Raw genomic sequence first — 14,431 nt, forward strand, 5'->3', positions numbered from 1 at the left:
AGCCAGTTTCACCTGAAAGAATGGCAAGAACTAGAAATGTTACAAACATAAAACTCTCGATACAGAGCAGCGCTTCAGAGATAATATGAAAGTGGCTTCATAATTACCGCTCAAAAAAGCCCAGTTGTTATTGTTGAAACTGCGTCCATAAAATGCAACTAGATGTAGAATTATCAGACCAACATCACGTTGCTGCTAACAGATTGGAAGCTTATTTTCATTGTTTATTCTCTGTAACTGGATATATTCAGCCCTCACCAGAGAATCACAGTCAGAATCAGAATCACTTTATGTTGTCAAGTGTGTTACACATTAATGAATTAATTTATCTTGATGAGTGTACACATGCAAGACATATGACATACTGAACAGACCAGACAAGCACACTATTAACAAGTATTTAACTAAAGCAAAAAGAATAAACAAAATAAAGAATAAGAAAGAATAATAAAAATGTGAAAGGAGCTGAAGAGATGCAGCTGTGGTTGTCTGAGTAACTGTGTTGTGTTTGGTTTGGCTTGTTTGTAAACAGACAAACGTTTTGGCCTCTCACCATCTGTCTCAGACACACGCAGTGACTAACACTCCTCGTACTCATGCGGATGCTTTTGCTTTAGGTGGTGAATTTGATGTGTTGCCGCCTTTTGTGGTCACAGTATTTTTACACGTTTTCCAATTTGCAGTCGTTTGTTTGGAGTCTGACCTTCTGTATCTGAAAAACCTCCACACTACTGATGTGGCTCCCCTTTTGGAACTAATTCGTCCTCAGTGCTAACTCTGGTACGACTCTCTGCTTTGTAGGCGATGATTAAAATACTGCAATATGGCAAAAATCCTATTGAATTTAAAACTATACCTGTATTATCATGACCCACCCTATATGAAAGAGAAACTGTTGGTTCAGTGGACTCGAAACATAGCATTGCAAAACATAAATATTTAATTAAACTGGTTTACACCCTTTTTTTTAAACTGCATATCATGCAAATAAATAAATATATTATCATGTCCACTAACAAAGGTGGCTTGGTTTGGACACTTTAAACATTTGTGCCCAGATGCCTATTTGATGATCATGCCTAGATACTACTACTACTACTACTACTACTACTACTAATAATAATAATAATAATAATAATAGTAATCATAGTAATAGTGTAATGTAGTGAATTATGCTAGTGTCACGTATCCACCGAATCCAATGTGGATTCGGACTCAATCTCCCAGAGTCCTCTGGGAGATCATATGACTTCCGAGCTTCCCGTAAGCGACAACACCTAGACGAACTCAATCTCCCAAGAACCTCTGGGAGATCACCTGACTCCCCACGTGACTCCGCGCTCCTATCCGCGCTCTAGCTCTCCGGAATACTGATGTGAAGCACCTGTGTTATTTGTCATATGACATCCTTAGTTTAGTATATAAGCCAGGGCTTTAGCTCAGAATAGTTGCTAGGTATTGTATTCACTTTTGCGATCTGCTGAGTGGTCTTTTCTTGGAGTGTATTTTGTGCATGATCTTTGCCTTTCGTTTTCTCGACTTTGCCTTTTTGCTCTGTCCTTCGGATTTGTTTGCCTTATTTCTGATTACTGTTTTTGACCCATTGCCTGTCGCTTCGACCACGTTGTTGCCTATCCCCTTTTTGGACTGGATGCATTATCAGATGTATGTTTGTTTGTACTTCCTATGCCTTTTGGATTCGAACCCTGCCTGTTTTGTGACGACGACTTTGAACTGTGATTCTCTCAGTAAAGCCCCTTCTGTATTTTACATCTGCGAGCGTCTGAATCTGCTTGGCACGTTACAGCTAGAGACCACTGATAATAAACTGAGACATAAAAATAATCATAAGTCACAAACAACAGTAATAATTACAGTAATGTCAATCAGAATAAGAATATTATACATTAATGAGCTTAAGCACAAGCCAGTAAACAAGGTTGGCAGTCATCCAACAACACTACAACACGAGACACCACAGTCCTGCCCGACTTAACTCAGTCAGGTTATAGTGACCTCTTGTGGCCACACATATTAATACACGTGCCCCCAATTACACAACTGTTTACATGCTGTAATTCTCTGGATTATATTAGAAACACCATGAAACACACACTACAAACTGCACAGTCAAACACCATCTGACTAAATAATGTCATAAATAATTAACATACAAATAAAAGTTACAATATAATATTCAAAAGGCGCTGATAACAAGATCCAATCTGCTGCTGATGTTAATCACAGTGACACATGAGGCTTGAATGCACACAGTAACTTCACATAACCATCAAATCTAACATGTAAGTTGGAACATATAAATGATTAATCACTTTATATTCAGTGACACACATGAAAGGTAAACGTGTTATTTGAATAAATTGTGTTCATGGTAAGAGATTAATTAGAGTTTTTAGATCTGTCTTTATTAATGAAGGACTGTGTTGCACTAATAGTGCATTAATGTTATGAATGTGTTTTGGGAATAACTCATATTATTCTGTCTGAACAGAGAGACTCATTAACCAACTAGGATGGAGAAACTTCAGCTCCAGTCTTTACTACATCTCTACTGAGAGGAAGAGCTGGAGTGAGAGCAGACAGTTCTGCAGAGAGAGAGGAGCAGACCTGCTGATCATAAACAGCAGAGAAGAACAGGTGAGAGTCTTGTGGGGTAAAATTAAAAAAAAAAAACAAATCAAGACACGCAAAGTTTATAGTGTCAAACCTTCCTGTTCAGCTTGCATTAATTGATGTTGGTAATAAAGAGTTTAAAAGATATTACAAACATTAATCTAATTAAAGAGCTCGTATTCTACATTTTTCTTCCATTTCTTGTCCACATGACGGTCCACTTTGATGTTTAGGTCAGTTTATATACCAAAAACAGTCATATTTCATTGTTACATGATCATTTTCCAAACTCTCTTTATCCCTTTTTATTAAACAGGCTGTCATTGTGCCTTTAAGACTGATATATGTAAATGACCTCCGTTCTTATTAGCTGTCCTTTACTGCGGCTCATTCAAAAAGCAGTTCAGGCTGAAACACTCCTTATAACTTCAGTGTGAGTGGGCAGGGCTAAACTCCTGTAGGAGGATATTTGAAAATGTGTTATGAATTCTAAAGAGGCTCATTTTGTATATATATGGACTGTATAAACTGGAGAGTGAGTGATACACATTTAAACTTTACCGGTGTTCACAAATTACACTGAACTCTTTTATTAAAACAGACTCTCTATGTTATGAGTCCTTTAAGTATCAGTGTATGCAGCATGGAGAGACTTTTCTCTTCAACAAACCAAATCAAAGCAGCTTTAAGATGATCAGTGGTGACTTTGTGTCTGAATATAATCTCTCTTCTCTCACTGGAATGAGAATTAGAGTCACTGGACAACAAGCAGTCAACAGTCACCCCAGACGTCTCTGTCTAGAGCTGTAAAAGACCCTGATTAGACTGTGTTATACTGTTATTGTTGTTGTTCTAAGAGGCAGTTAAATGTAAGATAAGTGAACATGTGTATGTGGTAACGTGTTATAGTGGTCATTTGACTTCAACAGGACTTTATTGAAAAGTTGAGAAGAGGTCAGAGGGCTTGGATTGGTGTGACTTACAGAGGCACAGAGAGAGTCTGGAGATGGGTGGACAACTCAGTAGTGGCCACTAGGTGAGAGATCACTGAACTGAACTCTGGTGATGCAATTTCTGGGACTGATTTGTAAAACTTGGTGGTAACAGTGCAGCTTCACACAAAATGTGTGTCATGGTCACTGTGGCGGTGATGAGTGCTGGTGTCTTTTTGTCAAAGGTGTTCTGGGCAAGAGCCAATCAGAATCAACATTTAGATGATGTCATACATATTAAAGACCCACATCAAGTGAAGCTCTGATTGGCTGCCAAAAGAACAAAACCAAAGAAACACCAAAGAAAAACCTGCAAATGAGAAGTTCTGACAAAAAAATTGTAAATTGTTTGATAGATACTTTTGACTTTTAATTAAAAAACAAAAAAGTTTATCAAAAAAAGTTTATACTAATTAAAAAAGACAAAAATGACAAAATGGAAAATGATCAATAACATCTTAAAATTACACTTTTAATTGTAGGAATTATATTTTAGTATGTAATATTTTATTTCTCAAGTAAATAATTAAGTAATGATAATATTTTTTAAGTATTTCTTATTACCATCAAAAATTAAATTAACATGCTAAAATTACACTTACTGTTGCAAGTTTTTTAAATTTAATATTTAATTTTTATTCTAATATTTAAATGAAGGAAACGTGCAGACAGTCCTCACATCACACAGCTATAAACTCACTGTTAATCCTCCTTTATGAGTGAATGAACGTGTTTCCTCCACACTGTTTACTCTCAACATCACAGTAAATCTGGTGCTGTGTTTTATGAATCTGGTCCACTGACTCATCATCACTCCTCACTGCTCTGATACACACAGTACACACTCTCATTCTCTCCTTCAGGTTCTGGGGACGTGGACAACCATACAGTTATGGACGTTGTGTCATAAAAGGCTATGAGTCTGATCCTGTACTGAACTGGGCTAATTATGACTGTAATAAACAGCATGTTTGGATCTGTGAGAAGAGAATATTTAGTTAAATTACTGCATGTGAGTGAGATCTGTTTTCATAATTGTTCCTCTTTTGATCAGTATTGATCTGTGTTCTGATGATATTTGATTTTCTTTTCTTATTTTCTTATACATTTTTAGATACTGAGCTCTTCAAGAATCTGGCTTTCTTCCTTTTTTATCTTTCTATCATTTGTGTCTTTGTTATGTTTCTATCTGCTGCAAAAAGTCAAAAAGTGTCAAAAAAGAAAAAAAAATGAAATGATCCTTTGCAGCAGACGATTTTAAAATTGGTAAATATTTCATTGATTTATGCTATTGTGACAATTTAAGAAACTTTAATATGATCTGATGTTGTCATAATAATAATAATAATACTCTAAAATTAGCAAAAACATATTTAAAACCACACTTGGTACAATTTCTTTAAGATGAGAATATCTGAAGAAGCTTCAAGCTCAACACTGTTAAGCTTAAACTGCTTAAAGATCTATTTATTGCTGAACAGACTACATGAATCAACTGGTTTGAAAAGTGTTGAGGTTCTTTACTATAAAAGAAGAAATTTCAAACTTATTCTAAGAATAATTTAACTAAAGAGTTTTGGAATGTTTTTAGATGTTTTTAGGAAGTTTGTATGATCAGCTAAATAAGATAACTGTGACTTAAGTTTCTAAAAGTTAGCTGGTTAATCTTAACTAGTGACTGATCTAGTCTAGTCTGTTAATCTAAACTGAAAAACAAGATCTTTTGTTCCTTTTAAAGACTTTCTGGCTTGTTAGGATTGTATTTGTTGCAGTGTCAGACTCATGCAGGCTGAAGATTCTCCACAGGGGGCGCTATAAATATCTTTCATAAGAACAGTGCTTCAGTAGTTAGATTTCCGTATTTTATGCATATTTGGCAGATTGACAGATTGAATATAAATGACTAATTTTAGAGCAAGTCGAATGAAGCCAAAATTCACATAAAATTTTGACACCTGCTTAAATTGGATACAAAGAAACAATAAATTATGTTGTAAACAGATTTGTATAATATTGTGAATGTGAATAAAGTCAAATGACTGATCAAGTGTTTCTGTTTTACCTGGAACTATTGGCAGTTTTCCTGGCTCTGAAACTCTTTCTCCCTTATCTAGAGGGCCATCATGTTCTTGTCCGAACAGACAACACTACGGTGGTAGCTTACATAAATTGACAAGGAGGCCTGCGATCTCGGCAGTTGCGCATGTTGGCACACAGACTGACTGTGTGGAGTGGAGTGCGCTTTCTGTCTCTGAAAGCCACTCACATACCCGGTGTTTTGAATCAGGGGGCGGATCTGCTGTCAAGGAGCAGTCCTTGCTACGGGGAATGGCAGCTACACAGAGACGTAGTGTATCAGATCTGGGACTGCTTCGGGAAAGCTGCCGTAGATCTATTCACCACCAGAGAAAATGCTTAGTGCCCGTCGTTCTTCTCTGAACAACCAGGATGCCCCAGCGGGAGTGGACGCGCTAGCACACCCGTGGCCTGCACCCTCCTGTATGTGTTTCTGCCATTGGCACTGATACCACCAACTCTGGCCAGGGTGAGACAAGAGGGGCTGTCACTCATTTTGATAGCTCCGAACTGGCTCGAGAAGCACTGGGTGGCGGAGATAGTCCAGTTGCTGTGCGGACAGCCCTGGCCCGTCCCATTGCGCAGAGATCTCCTATCACAAGTGCAAGGGAAAATTTTTTGCCCCCATCCAGAGCATCTAGCTCTTTGGGCTTGGCCCATGAAAGGTCCAACCTAAATACCGTTAGTTTGCCTGATAACATTATAGGGACGATTCAGAGTGCCAGGGCCTCATCTACTCAAATCCTTTACGAGCATAAGTGGCGAGTTTTTGAGGAGTGGTGTGCAAAATCACAGGCAGTGCCTTTTCAGTGCTCCATCCCTGTGATTTTGTCCTTCTTACAGGAGCTCTTGGAGAAGGGAAAAGCCTTTCCCACTATATAAGTGTATTTGGCTGCAATATCCTCCTGCCACATGGGCTTTGATGGCACAACAGTGGGACAGCACCCCCTGATATGTTGTTTTATGAAGGGTGTGCGCTGGCTCTGCCCAGTATCCAAGTCACTCACTCCTTCATGGGATCTGTCATTGGTTTTGGAGGCTCTAGCATACCCCCCTTTTGAGCCTCTACATGACATGGATCTCAAAACATTATCAATGAAGACAGCCCTTTTAGTGGTGCTGGCATCAGCGAAGCAGGTCAGTGAAATCCATGCAATTTTGGTGCACCCAACCTGCACTCAGTTTGCACCAGGGGATCTGGAGGTCATGTTGAAACCTAACCCTGCCTTTATTCCTAAAATTCTGATTCGTCAGCGACGTTTCCCCGTCTTGTACCGATGGCTTTTTACCCCCCACCGTTTGCTTCTGATGAGCAGTGGCGATTACACATGCTATGTCTGGTAAGCTCGCTGCACATTTATTTGAACAGGACTGAGGAGTTTAGGAAAACTGATCAGCTGTTTGTATCCTGGGCAAGACCTCACCTTGGGAAGCCCATCACTAAACAGCGCCTGTCCCACTGGATAGTGGGGGCTGTAGCTCTAGCTTACTCCAGCAAAGGCATGCAGCCTCCCGCTGACTTGCGGGCAAATTCCACGAGGGGAATGGCAACATCCTGGGCCCTGTTTCAGGATGTTTCTATTTAGGAGATTTGTGCAGCAGCTAACTGGGCCTCGCCTCATAGGGATAAAACATAACCCTAGTTCTCTGATAGCATGAGTTAGGTATCTCACCAGACCACCTCATTGCGTGAAGCGAGGAAGAGATGTGCTCATTTTGAATAACCAAGTGACATTGCATCAGCCCTTAAATACGGAGGAGGGGCAGCTCCTACCTGACCCATAGTGAGATACCTCACTCATGCTATCAGAGAACCAGGGTTACGTTTGTAACCTAAAGTTTGGTTGATTTCACACTGCAGTGGCTGAAGTGCACTAAATAAGACACATGGGTGTTCTTTACGTTCTTTGACTAATCAGAAATTTGTCAGGGATGTAACTGCTCTGACTTTTGCCTCCATTAAACAAAAAACCTTTTTTTTTTGTTTTATTTCAAGTTTTTATCAAAGCGTAAAACCAAAATATATTATTTACTTATATTCCTGGTTAAATTCATTGAATCATACTTATTATGTTGCATTAAAAAAACGGTTTATATCTACATGAACCACAATCAGACTATTAAATATAAACCTCATATCTTCTATATGATCGACTGGTTTACTATAATACTTTACACTAACAGTGTGTAACTCCAGCAACACGGTACATTAATGAATTTGTGATTTAATTGATGGAGTGTGTTTGTGTTTGGATCAGGTTTGTGTGTGGTTTCAGTGATGAGTCGGCTGCTGCCCCTACAGCTTTTTGTGCCCTGCCAGGCTTTCTGTGCCAGAGACGCCACTGTTAATCAGTACTTATACGTTCTAATTTACATGTTAGATTAGATGCTGGTTATGTGAAGTTACTGTGTGTTTTCAAGCCTCACAGGTCACTGTGATCACCAGTAGCAGCTGAGATCTTGTTATCAGTGCCTTTTGTTTTTCATATACTATACTTATTGTTTGAATTCTGTATTATGTATTACATTATTTGTAGCTGTTAGGATTCAGTTATTTTGGTGTTTGGCTGTGCCATTTGTAGTTTGTGTTTCATGGTATTTTTCCTTATATGCTGCAGAGGATTACAGCATGTAAACAGCTGTGTAATTAAGGGCACATGTGTATTAATATGTATGTAATATGTATATCAGAACTGGAAGCATGCAATATTGTAATAATGTGCCTTGAATAACTGTCAGCACAGTTAAAACAATCCCAAAAAACACTCACAGTGATGGAACAGTGCAATAATGTCCTTAATCACAAACGTCTGTGTTTAATTGCAGATGTATGTTACTAGGGATGCACTGATACCAATATTGGTATCGGGTATCAGCCCAATACAGCACTCATTCACTCTTATTCAACCTTATAAAACCGCTAATTATGTTAACATCTGATATAAACTGATACCATGTGACGCTGCTGCACTAATGGACAAACGACTCAAGCTTACAAGTTGCTCATACAGAATTTAGCTTATTGTTTTGCTGGGCCGTTCATAAAGCTTCCACAGGCATTGTGTGTGTTGGGGGGGTTGGAGGGTGGTGGTGGTACACCTAGTGGCTCAGGCCTCAGAGCACGCAATGATAAAACATATGAGATGATCCACACCTGCTTCCTATGGAATGCTAGTGATTTATTAAAGCTTCCTAGAAATTATTTAAAATCTTACTGAAACATTGATCCAAACTTTTGAAGAGTGATTCTAAAGTTTTGTACTTTTTTGGTCATTACAGATGTGTCTTTGTTTATACAGCTCAGTTACCCTGACTGTCAGAGGATTTTTGAGCAGCTGTCTCAAACTTGTGGATAGCATTTCAGCTGCATTGCCTTGGTGATGCTTCCTCGTGTGCTTCCTCTGGTGTTCATGCTGGTGTGTCCAGTGTGATGTCTTATGTTTGGTAAAGTAGACTTCTTGACTTAACAATGAGTCGTCACACTCAGTCAGCAATGCTGGGATTGTTATTTGACAAATGTGTTACAGACAGCCTGTTAAAAATGTAAACTGTAACCTAAAAAGGTTTAATAACAAAGTAATAATAAATAATAAAAATATGTAATAAAGACGAGAACAGCAATTTCAATAACATACCTTTTATTTCAAACAAGACAAAAAAGAATATCGTATTGTTTTATGCAATAAGTTCACTCCACTGAAAAGCACTGACCAGTAGAATAGAACACTCTGGACAGGACCAGATTGAGATCCTCTGGTGCTCCTGGGTATCAGATTTATGGTGCTCCATCTCCGTTTAAACTGCATCTCACTATTACACATACCTAATCCATAGATACTCATCCTCAGCTAAGGCCTGGTCATTTCTCCAGATTCTCGTAATCTTTTGATGATATTATGCACTGTAGATGATGAAATAACTAAAATCCTTTCAACGTCTGGCTGAAAAACAATATTATTTAACTGCTCATGCATTTTGGTTAAAGTGTTCATGAAGGGCTCAGCCTTTCCTGGATGCTCCTATTACATCCAAGCATGATGGCATCACCTGGTTAAGGTGTTGTCTGAACATTTTTACTAGTCTTAAATTGCCCTGTCCCAACTTTTGGAACATGTTGCGTCAAATTCTGACAGACGTATATTTAAAAAAACAATGAAGTTGATAACATATTAAAACATATTAAAACATCTTTACTTTGTACTCTTTCATTCAAATACAGGTCAGAGAAGATTTATAAATCACTGCTTTCTGTTTTATTTGCATTTTATCTACTGTCCCAACTTTTTGGTTAAGGACAGGTTAAGAACCAACTGTAAGATAAGACCCTGAAAGTAGGAGCTCTGCTGTTTTTGCATCTCAACCACAAACAGGAAGTCCATTTTAACACAGCTGTGAGAACTCAGTCACCTCCTTAACTAAAGCCATCAGACTGATTATGGACTGACTATAATCAACCATACAAGCAGAGAAGTGTAGCTGTGCAGTTGTATTTATACAGACAGACACAGTAATTCTGTGTTTTAGTGAGTCTTATAGATCAGAGATGTCTCAGAATGTTTATGATGTTAAGATGATCAGTAATGAGGAGCTGAACAGAGGAGAGCAAGTGGAGATGGTGTTGTCTATCTATGAGAGTGCAGACACTGTTAGAGGCCATGAGCCCAACACAGAGATGGAGGACACCAGAACCAAGAGGATCATACAAACACAACATTCAGGTAGTAAAACAAATTCTCTTTTATACATTTATTTTTTAGAAATAGTGATGATCTATCAAGTAACACCATTACAGTACAGCTAACAATGTATGTCAGTGTTGTACTGATTACGAAATATTAATTGCAGGTCAGTTTTTGCTTCTGTATTTATGGTCAATGCAAAAAAAGTTCCTAAAAGAAGTAAATATAGTCAAATTCTCATTTTACACTGCAGGACCCAGAGGCTACAGACTGACTGCAGTGTGTCTGGGGCTGCTGTGTGTTCTCCTGCTGACTGCCATCACAGTGCTGTGGTTCAAGTTCACCACAGAGAGAGACCAGTTACAGACCAGTAACACCAACCTGACTATAGAGAGAGACCAGTTACAGAAAGAGAGAGATGGATTTCAGAAGAACCTTTCTGAACTGGGTAAGTGATTAATGAACATGATTTCTTTACGTGAGATACACAGATCAGGCATAACATTATGACCTTGTTTCTTCATTGTCCATTTTATCAGCTCCGCTTACTATATAGGTGCCCTTTGTAGTTCTACAGTTACAGACTGTAGTCCATCTGTTTCTCTGCATACTTTGTTAGCCCCCTTTTACCCTGTTCTTCACTGGTCAGGACCCCCATGGACCCTCACAGAGCAGGTACTATTTGGGTGGTGGATCATTCTCGGCACTGCAGTAACACTGACGTGGTGGTGGTGGTGTGTTAGTGTGTGTTGTGCTGGCACAAGTGGATCAGACACAGCAGTGCTGCCGGAGTTTTTAAACACTGTGTCCACTCACTGTCCACTCTATTAGACACTCCTTTCTTGTCAGTCCGCATTGTAGATGTAAAGTCAGAGACGATAGCTCATCTGCTGCTGCACAGTTTGTGTTGGTCATCCTCTAGTCTTTCATCAGTGGTCACAGGATGCTGCTGATTGGATATTTTTGGTTGGTGGACTATTCTCAGTCCAGCAGTGACACTGAGGTGTTTAAAAACTCCAGCAGCACTGCTGTGTCTGATCCACTCAGACCAGCACAACACACACTAAAACACCACCACCACGTCAGTGTTACTGCAGTGCTGAGAATGATCCACCACCCAAATAGTACCTGCTCTGTGAGGGTCCATGGGGGTCCTGACCACTGAAGAACAGGGTAAAAGGGGCTAACAAAGTATGCAGAGAAACAGATGGACTACAGTCTGTAACTGTAGAACTACAAAGGGCACCTATATAGTAAGTGGAGCTGATAAAATGGACAATGAGCATAGAAACAAGGAGGTGGTCATAATGTTATGCCTGATTGGTGTATATAAGTAGATCAAGATCCCTTTGCTGTTCCTGAAATAAAATTCCTTTTAACCAATCTGACATCATCAGTGTGAGTCTGGTGAGTCAGTGAGTCATAAATATTTGAATTACAAATAATAGTTGCAATATAATATTGAAAAGGCAGTGATAACAAGATCCACTACTGCTGGTGATCACAGCTGCATTTGAGGCTTGAATGCACACAGTAACAATAACCATCAAATCTAACATCTAAGTTAGAACATATAAATGCTGATGACTCACTTTATATTCAGTGACTCACATAGAAGGTAAAAACTTCCTGGAGGAGAAAATGAACCTGACATTTAGGAAAAACGTGGAGAGCGTCAGGATTCTGTTTGGCTGTAACACAATAACGAGGCTTAAATAACAAATTTTTTTATTATATTTTTATTATATAAAGTTTTTTATTTATGTAAAACAGCTGTTGGTTTAGTCACATTTATCATAATCTGTCATAACTGTTTGTAAGAGCCCTCATAAAACCCATGAGATGATGCAGGTCTGATTATTACTAGTAGTATAACTGCACTGGTAGTTATTATTGTTCCTGTATAACTAGGCTGGAGATACTTCAGCTCCAGTATTTACTACATCTCTACTGAGAAGAAGAGCTGGAGTGAGAGCAGACAGTTCTGCAGAGAGAGAGGAGCAGACCTGCTGATCAGCAGAGAAGAACAGGTGAGAGACTTGTGGGAGTAAATAAATAATAAAAAAAAAAAATTTACACATGAAATTTATAACGTCATACCTTCCTGTTCAGTTGGAACATAAGAGTTTGAAAAATATTACAAGCCTTCATCTCATTAAAGAGCTACATTTTTCCTTCATTGTGTCGACGTAAAGATCCACTTTTGATGTTTATGTGGGTTTATACACCAAAAACATTCATAATTCATTTTTATATGATCATTTTCCAAAATCTCTTTATCCATTAGAATTAAACAAGCTGTTATTGTGCCTTTAAGGCTCATATATGTAAATAACCTCTGATTGGCTGTCCTTTTTTGTGCCTCATACAAAAAGCAGTTCAGGCTGAAACACTCTATATAACTTCAGTGTGAGTGGGCGGGGCTAAACTGCTGTAAGAGGATAAATGAAAATGTGTTATTTTATTATTATTATTATTACTATCATTATTATTATTATTATTATGGTCATCTCCCTTCAACAGGACTTTATTAACAAGTTGAGAAGAGGTCAGACAGCTTGGATTGGTGTGACTTACAGAGACACAGAGAGAATCTGGAGATGGGTGGACGACTCAGTAGTGACCACTAGGTAGGCTTCATGCAAAATGTGTGTTGTGGTCACTGTGGTGGTGATTAGCGCTGGTGTCTTTTTAAAGCTGCTGTATTTTCAAAGATGTCCTGGGCAAAAACCAATCAGAATCAACATTCAGACGAGGTCATACATATTAAAGACCCACATCAAATGAAGCCCTGAAAGAAACAAATTAAACACAGTTCTCAGAAACAAGCTACAAATTTTAAAAGATGAAGTTCTGGCAAAACGTAGTGTAAATGAGTAAATGTTTGATAAAGATATTTTTGACTTTTGATCAATAAAAAGACAAAATGAAAAAAGATCAATAACATCTTAAAATTACACTTTTAATTGTTGGAATTACATTTTCGCATATATGATTTTATTTCTCAATTAAGTAACAACAACAATAATATTTTTTGGTGAAAATTACATTTCAAATAGTAAAAATTTAATTTGTAATATTAGGAATGTGTTCTGCACATTTGAAAATTACTTATTAAATACTGACTAGTAAAAATTTCATGGTAAGAAATGACATTTTCCTAATAAAATGTCATTTTCTCATGTAAATTGTAAATTCATTTGTAATATTCATTGTAAATAGAAAAATACTATTAAAAAGCTAAAACTACTTAACCCATAATGAGAATCTGAGCATGTTAAACTGTTCTTCACTTATTTAGATTCCAGTGAGTGGTGCATGTTCTCCCTGTGTCTACATGGGTTTCCTCCCACAGTCCAAAGACATGCAGTCAGGCCAACTGGAGATACTAAATTGCTCTTAGGTGAGTGTGTGTGTGTGTATATTTGACTTCCAACTTCCAAACCTGACTTCCACACACAGGAGGAGAGTCTTCAAATGTGGGATCTGATGCAGGAATTAGAGGCTGTTTAAGTTCAGAGTCAGTTAAATCTGCTGATCTGAGATCTGTTTAAACTTGTCTTCTTCTCCTCTGTTCTCTACAGCAGCAGAGTTTATATATAAGCAAGGCTTATTATGATGTTCAGTCCAAACAGAGCAAAACGTGTCTATATCAGTTAATCAGCTGAGTGTGTGTGTGTGTGTGAGAGTGTGTGTGTGTGTGTGTGTGTGTGTGAATGTGATTTGTTAGATGTGTGAACTAATCCACATCAACTTCTTCTTATTGGGAAAGTGACCCTCACAGTGATCCAGTTGTTATTTTTTGTGTTTGTTATAAATCAATACAGCCATATTTAAATGAAGGAAACGTGCAGACAGTCCTCACATCACACAGCTATAAACTCACTGTTAATCCTCCTTTATGAGTGAATGAATGTGTTTCCTCCACACTGTTTACTCTCAACATCACAGTAAATCTGGTGCTGTGTTTTATGAATCTGCTCCACTGACTCATCATCACTCCTCACTGCTCTGATACACACAGTACACACTCTCACTCTCTCTTTCAGG

The 14,431-nt window shown here is 38.2% G+C and overlaps 1 protein-coding gene and 1 long non-coding RNA gene across 2 annotated transcripts; both read left to right on the forward strand.

Annotated features, from left to right (window-relative positions):
- The first annotated feature begins 1,406 nt into the window (after positions 1-1,406).
- On the forward strand, positions 1,407-5,428 carry LOC118817092. The gene is made up of 4 exons (XR_005007938.1): positions 1,407-1,665; positions 2,513-2,658; positions 3,564-3,670; positions 4,490-5,428. It is a non-coding gene; the product is annotated as an uncharacterized LOC118817092 (long non-coding RNA).
- Positions 5,429-10,255: 4,827 nt separating this feature from the next.
- LOC118817091 (CD209 antigen-like protein 2) lies at positions 10,256-13,729 on the forward strand. Its single transcript, XM_036583784.1, has 5 exons — positions 10,256-10,420; positions 10,635-10,829; positions 12,293-12,411; positions 12,905-13,011; positions 13,683-13,729. Exons 1-5 carry the CDS (start codon positions 10,273-10,275, stop codon positions 13,690-13,692), a joined length of 579 nt encoding a protein of 192 aa, XP_036439677.1. The 5' UTR covers positions 10,256-10,272; the 3' UTR covers positions 13,693-13,729.
- Positions 13,730-14,431: the final 702 nt, after the last annotated feature.

This window comes from Colossoma macropomum, unplaced genomic scaffold (assembly GCF_904425465.1).
Source record: "Colossoma macropomum unplaced genomic scaffold, Colossoma_macropomum, whole genome shotgun sequence".
Lineage (NCBI taxonomy): Eukaryota > Metazoa > Chordata > Actinopteri > Characiformes > Serrasalmidae > Colossoma > Colossoma macropomum.

Bases quoted from the DNA above. Each gene is read 5' to 3' on its own strand.
- LOC118817091 (XM_036583784.1), top strand. From the start codon at position 10,273: ATGATCAGTAATGAGGAGCTGAACAGAGGAGAGCAAGTGGAGATGGTG. The intron at 10,421-10,634 runs GTAGTAAAACAA...TTTACACTGCAG, and splicing joins CATACAAACACAACATTCAG to GACCCAGAGGCTACAGACTG. The intron at 10,830-12,292 runs GTAAGTGATTAA...CTGTATAACTAG, and splicing joins GAAGAACCTTTCTGAACTGG to GCTGGAGATACTTCAGCTCC.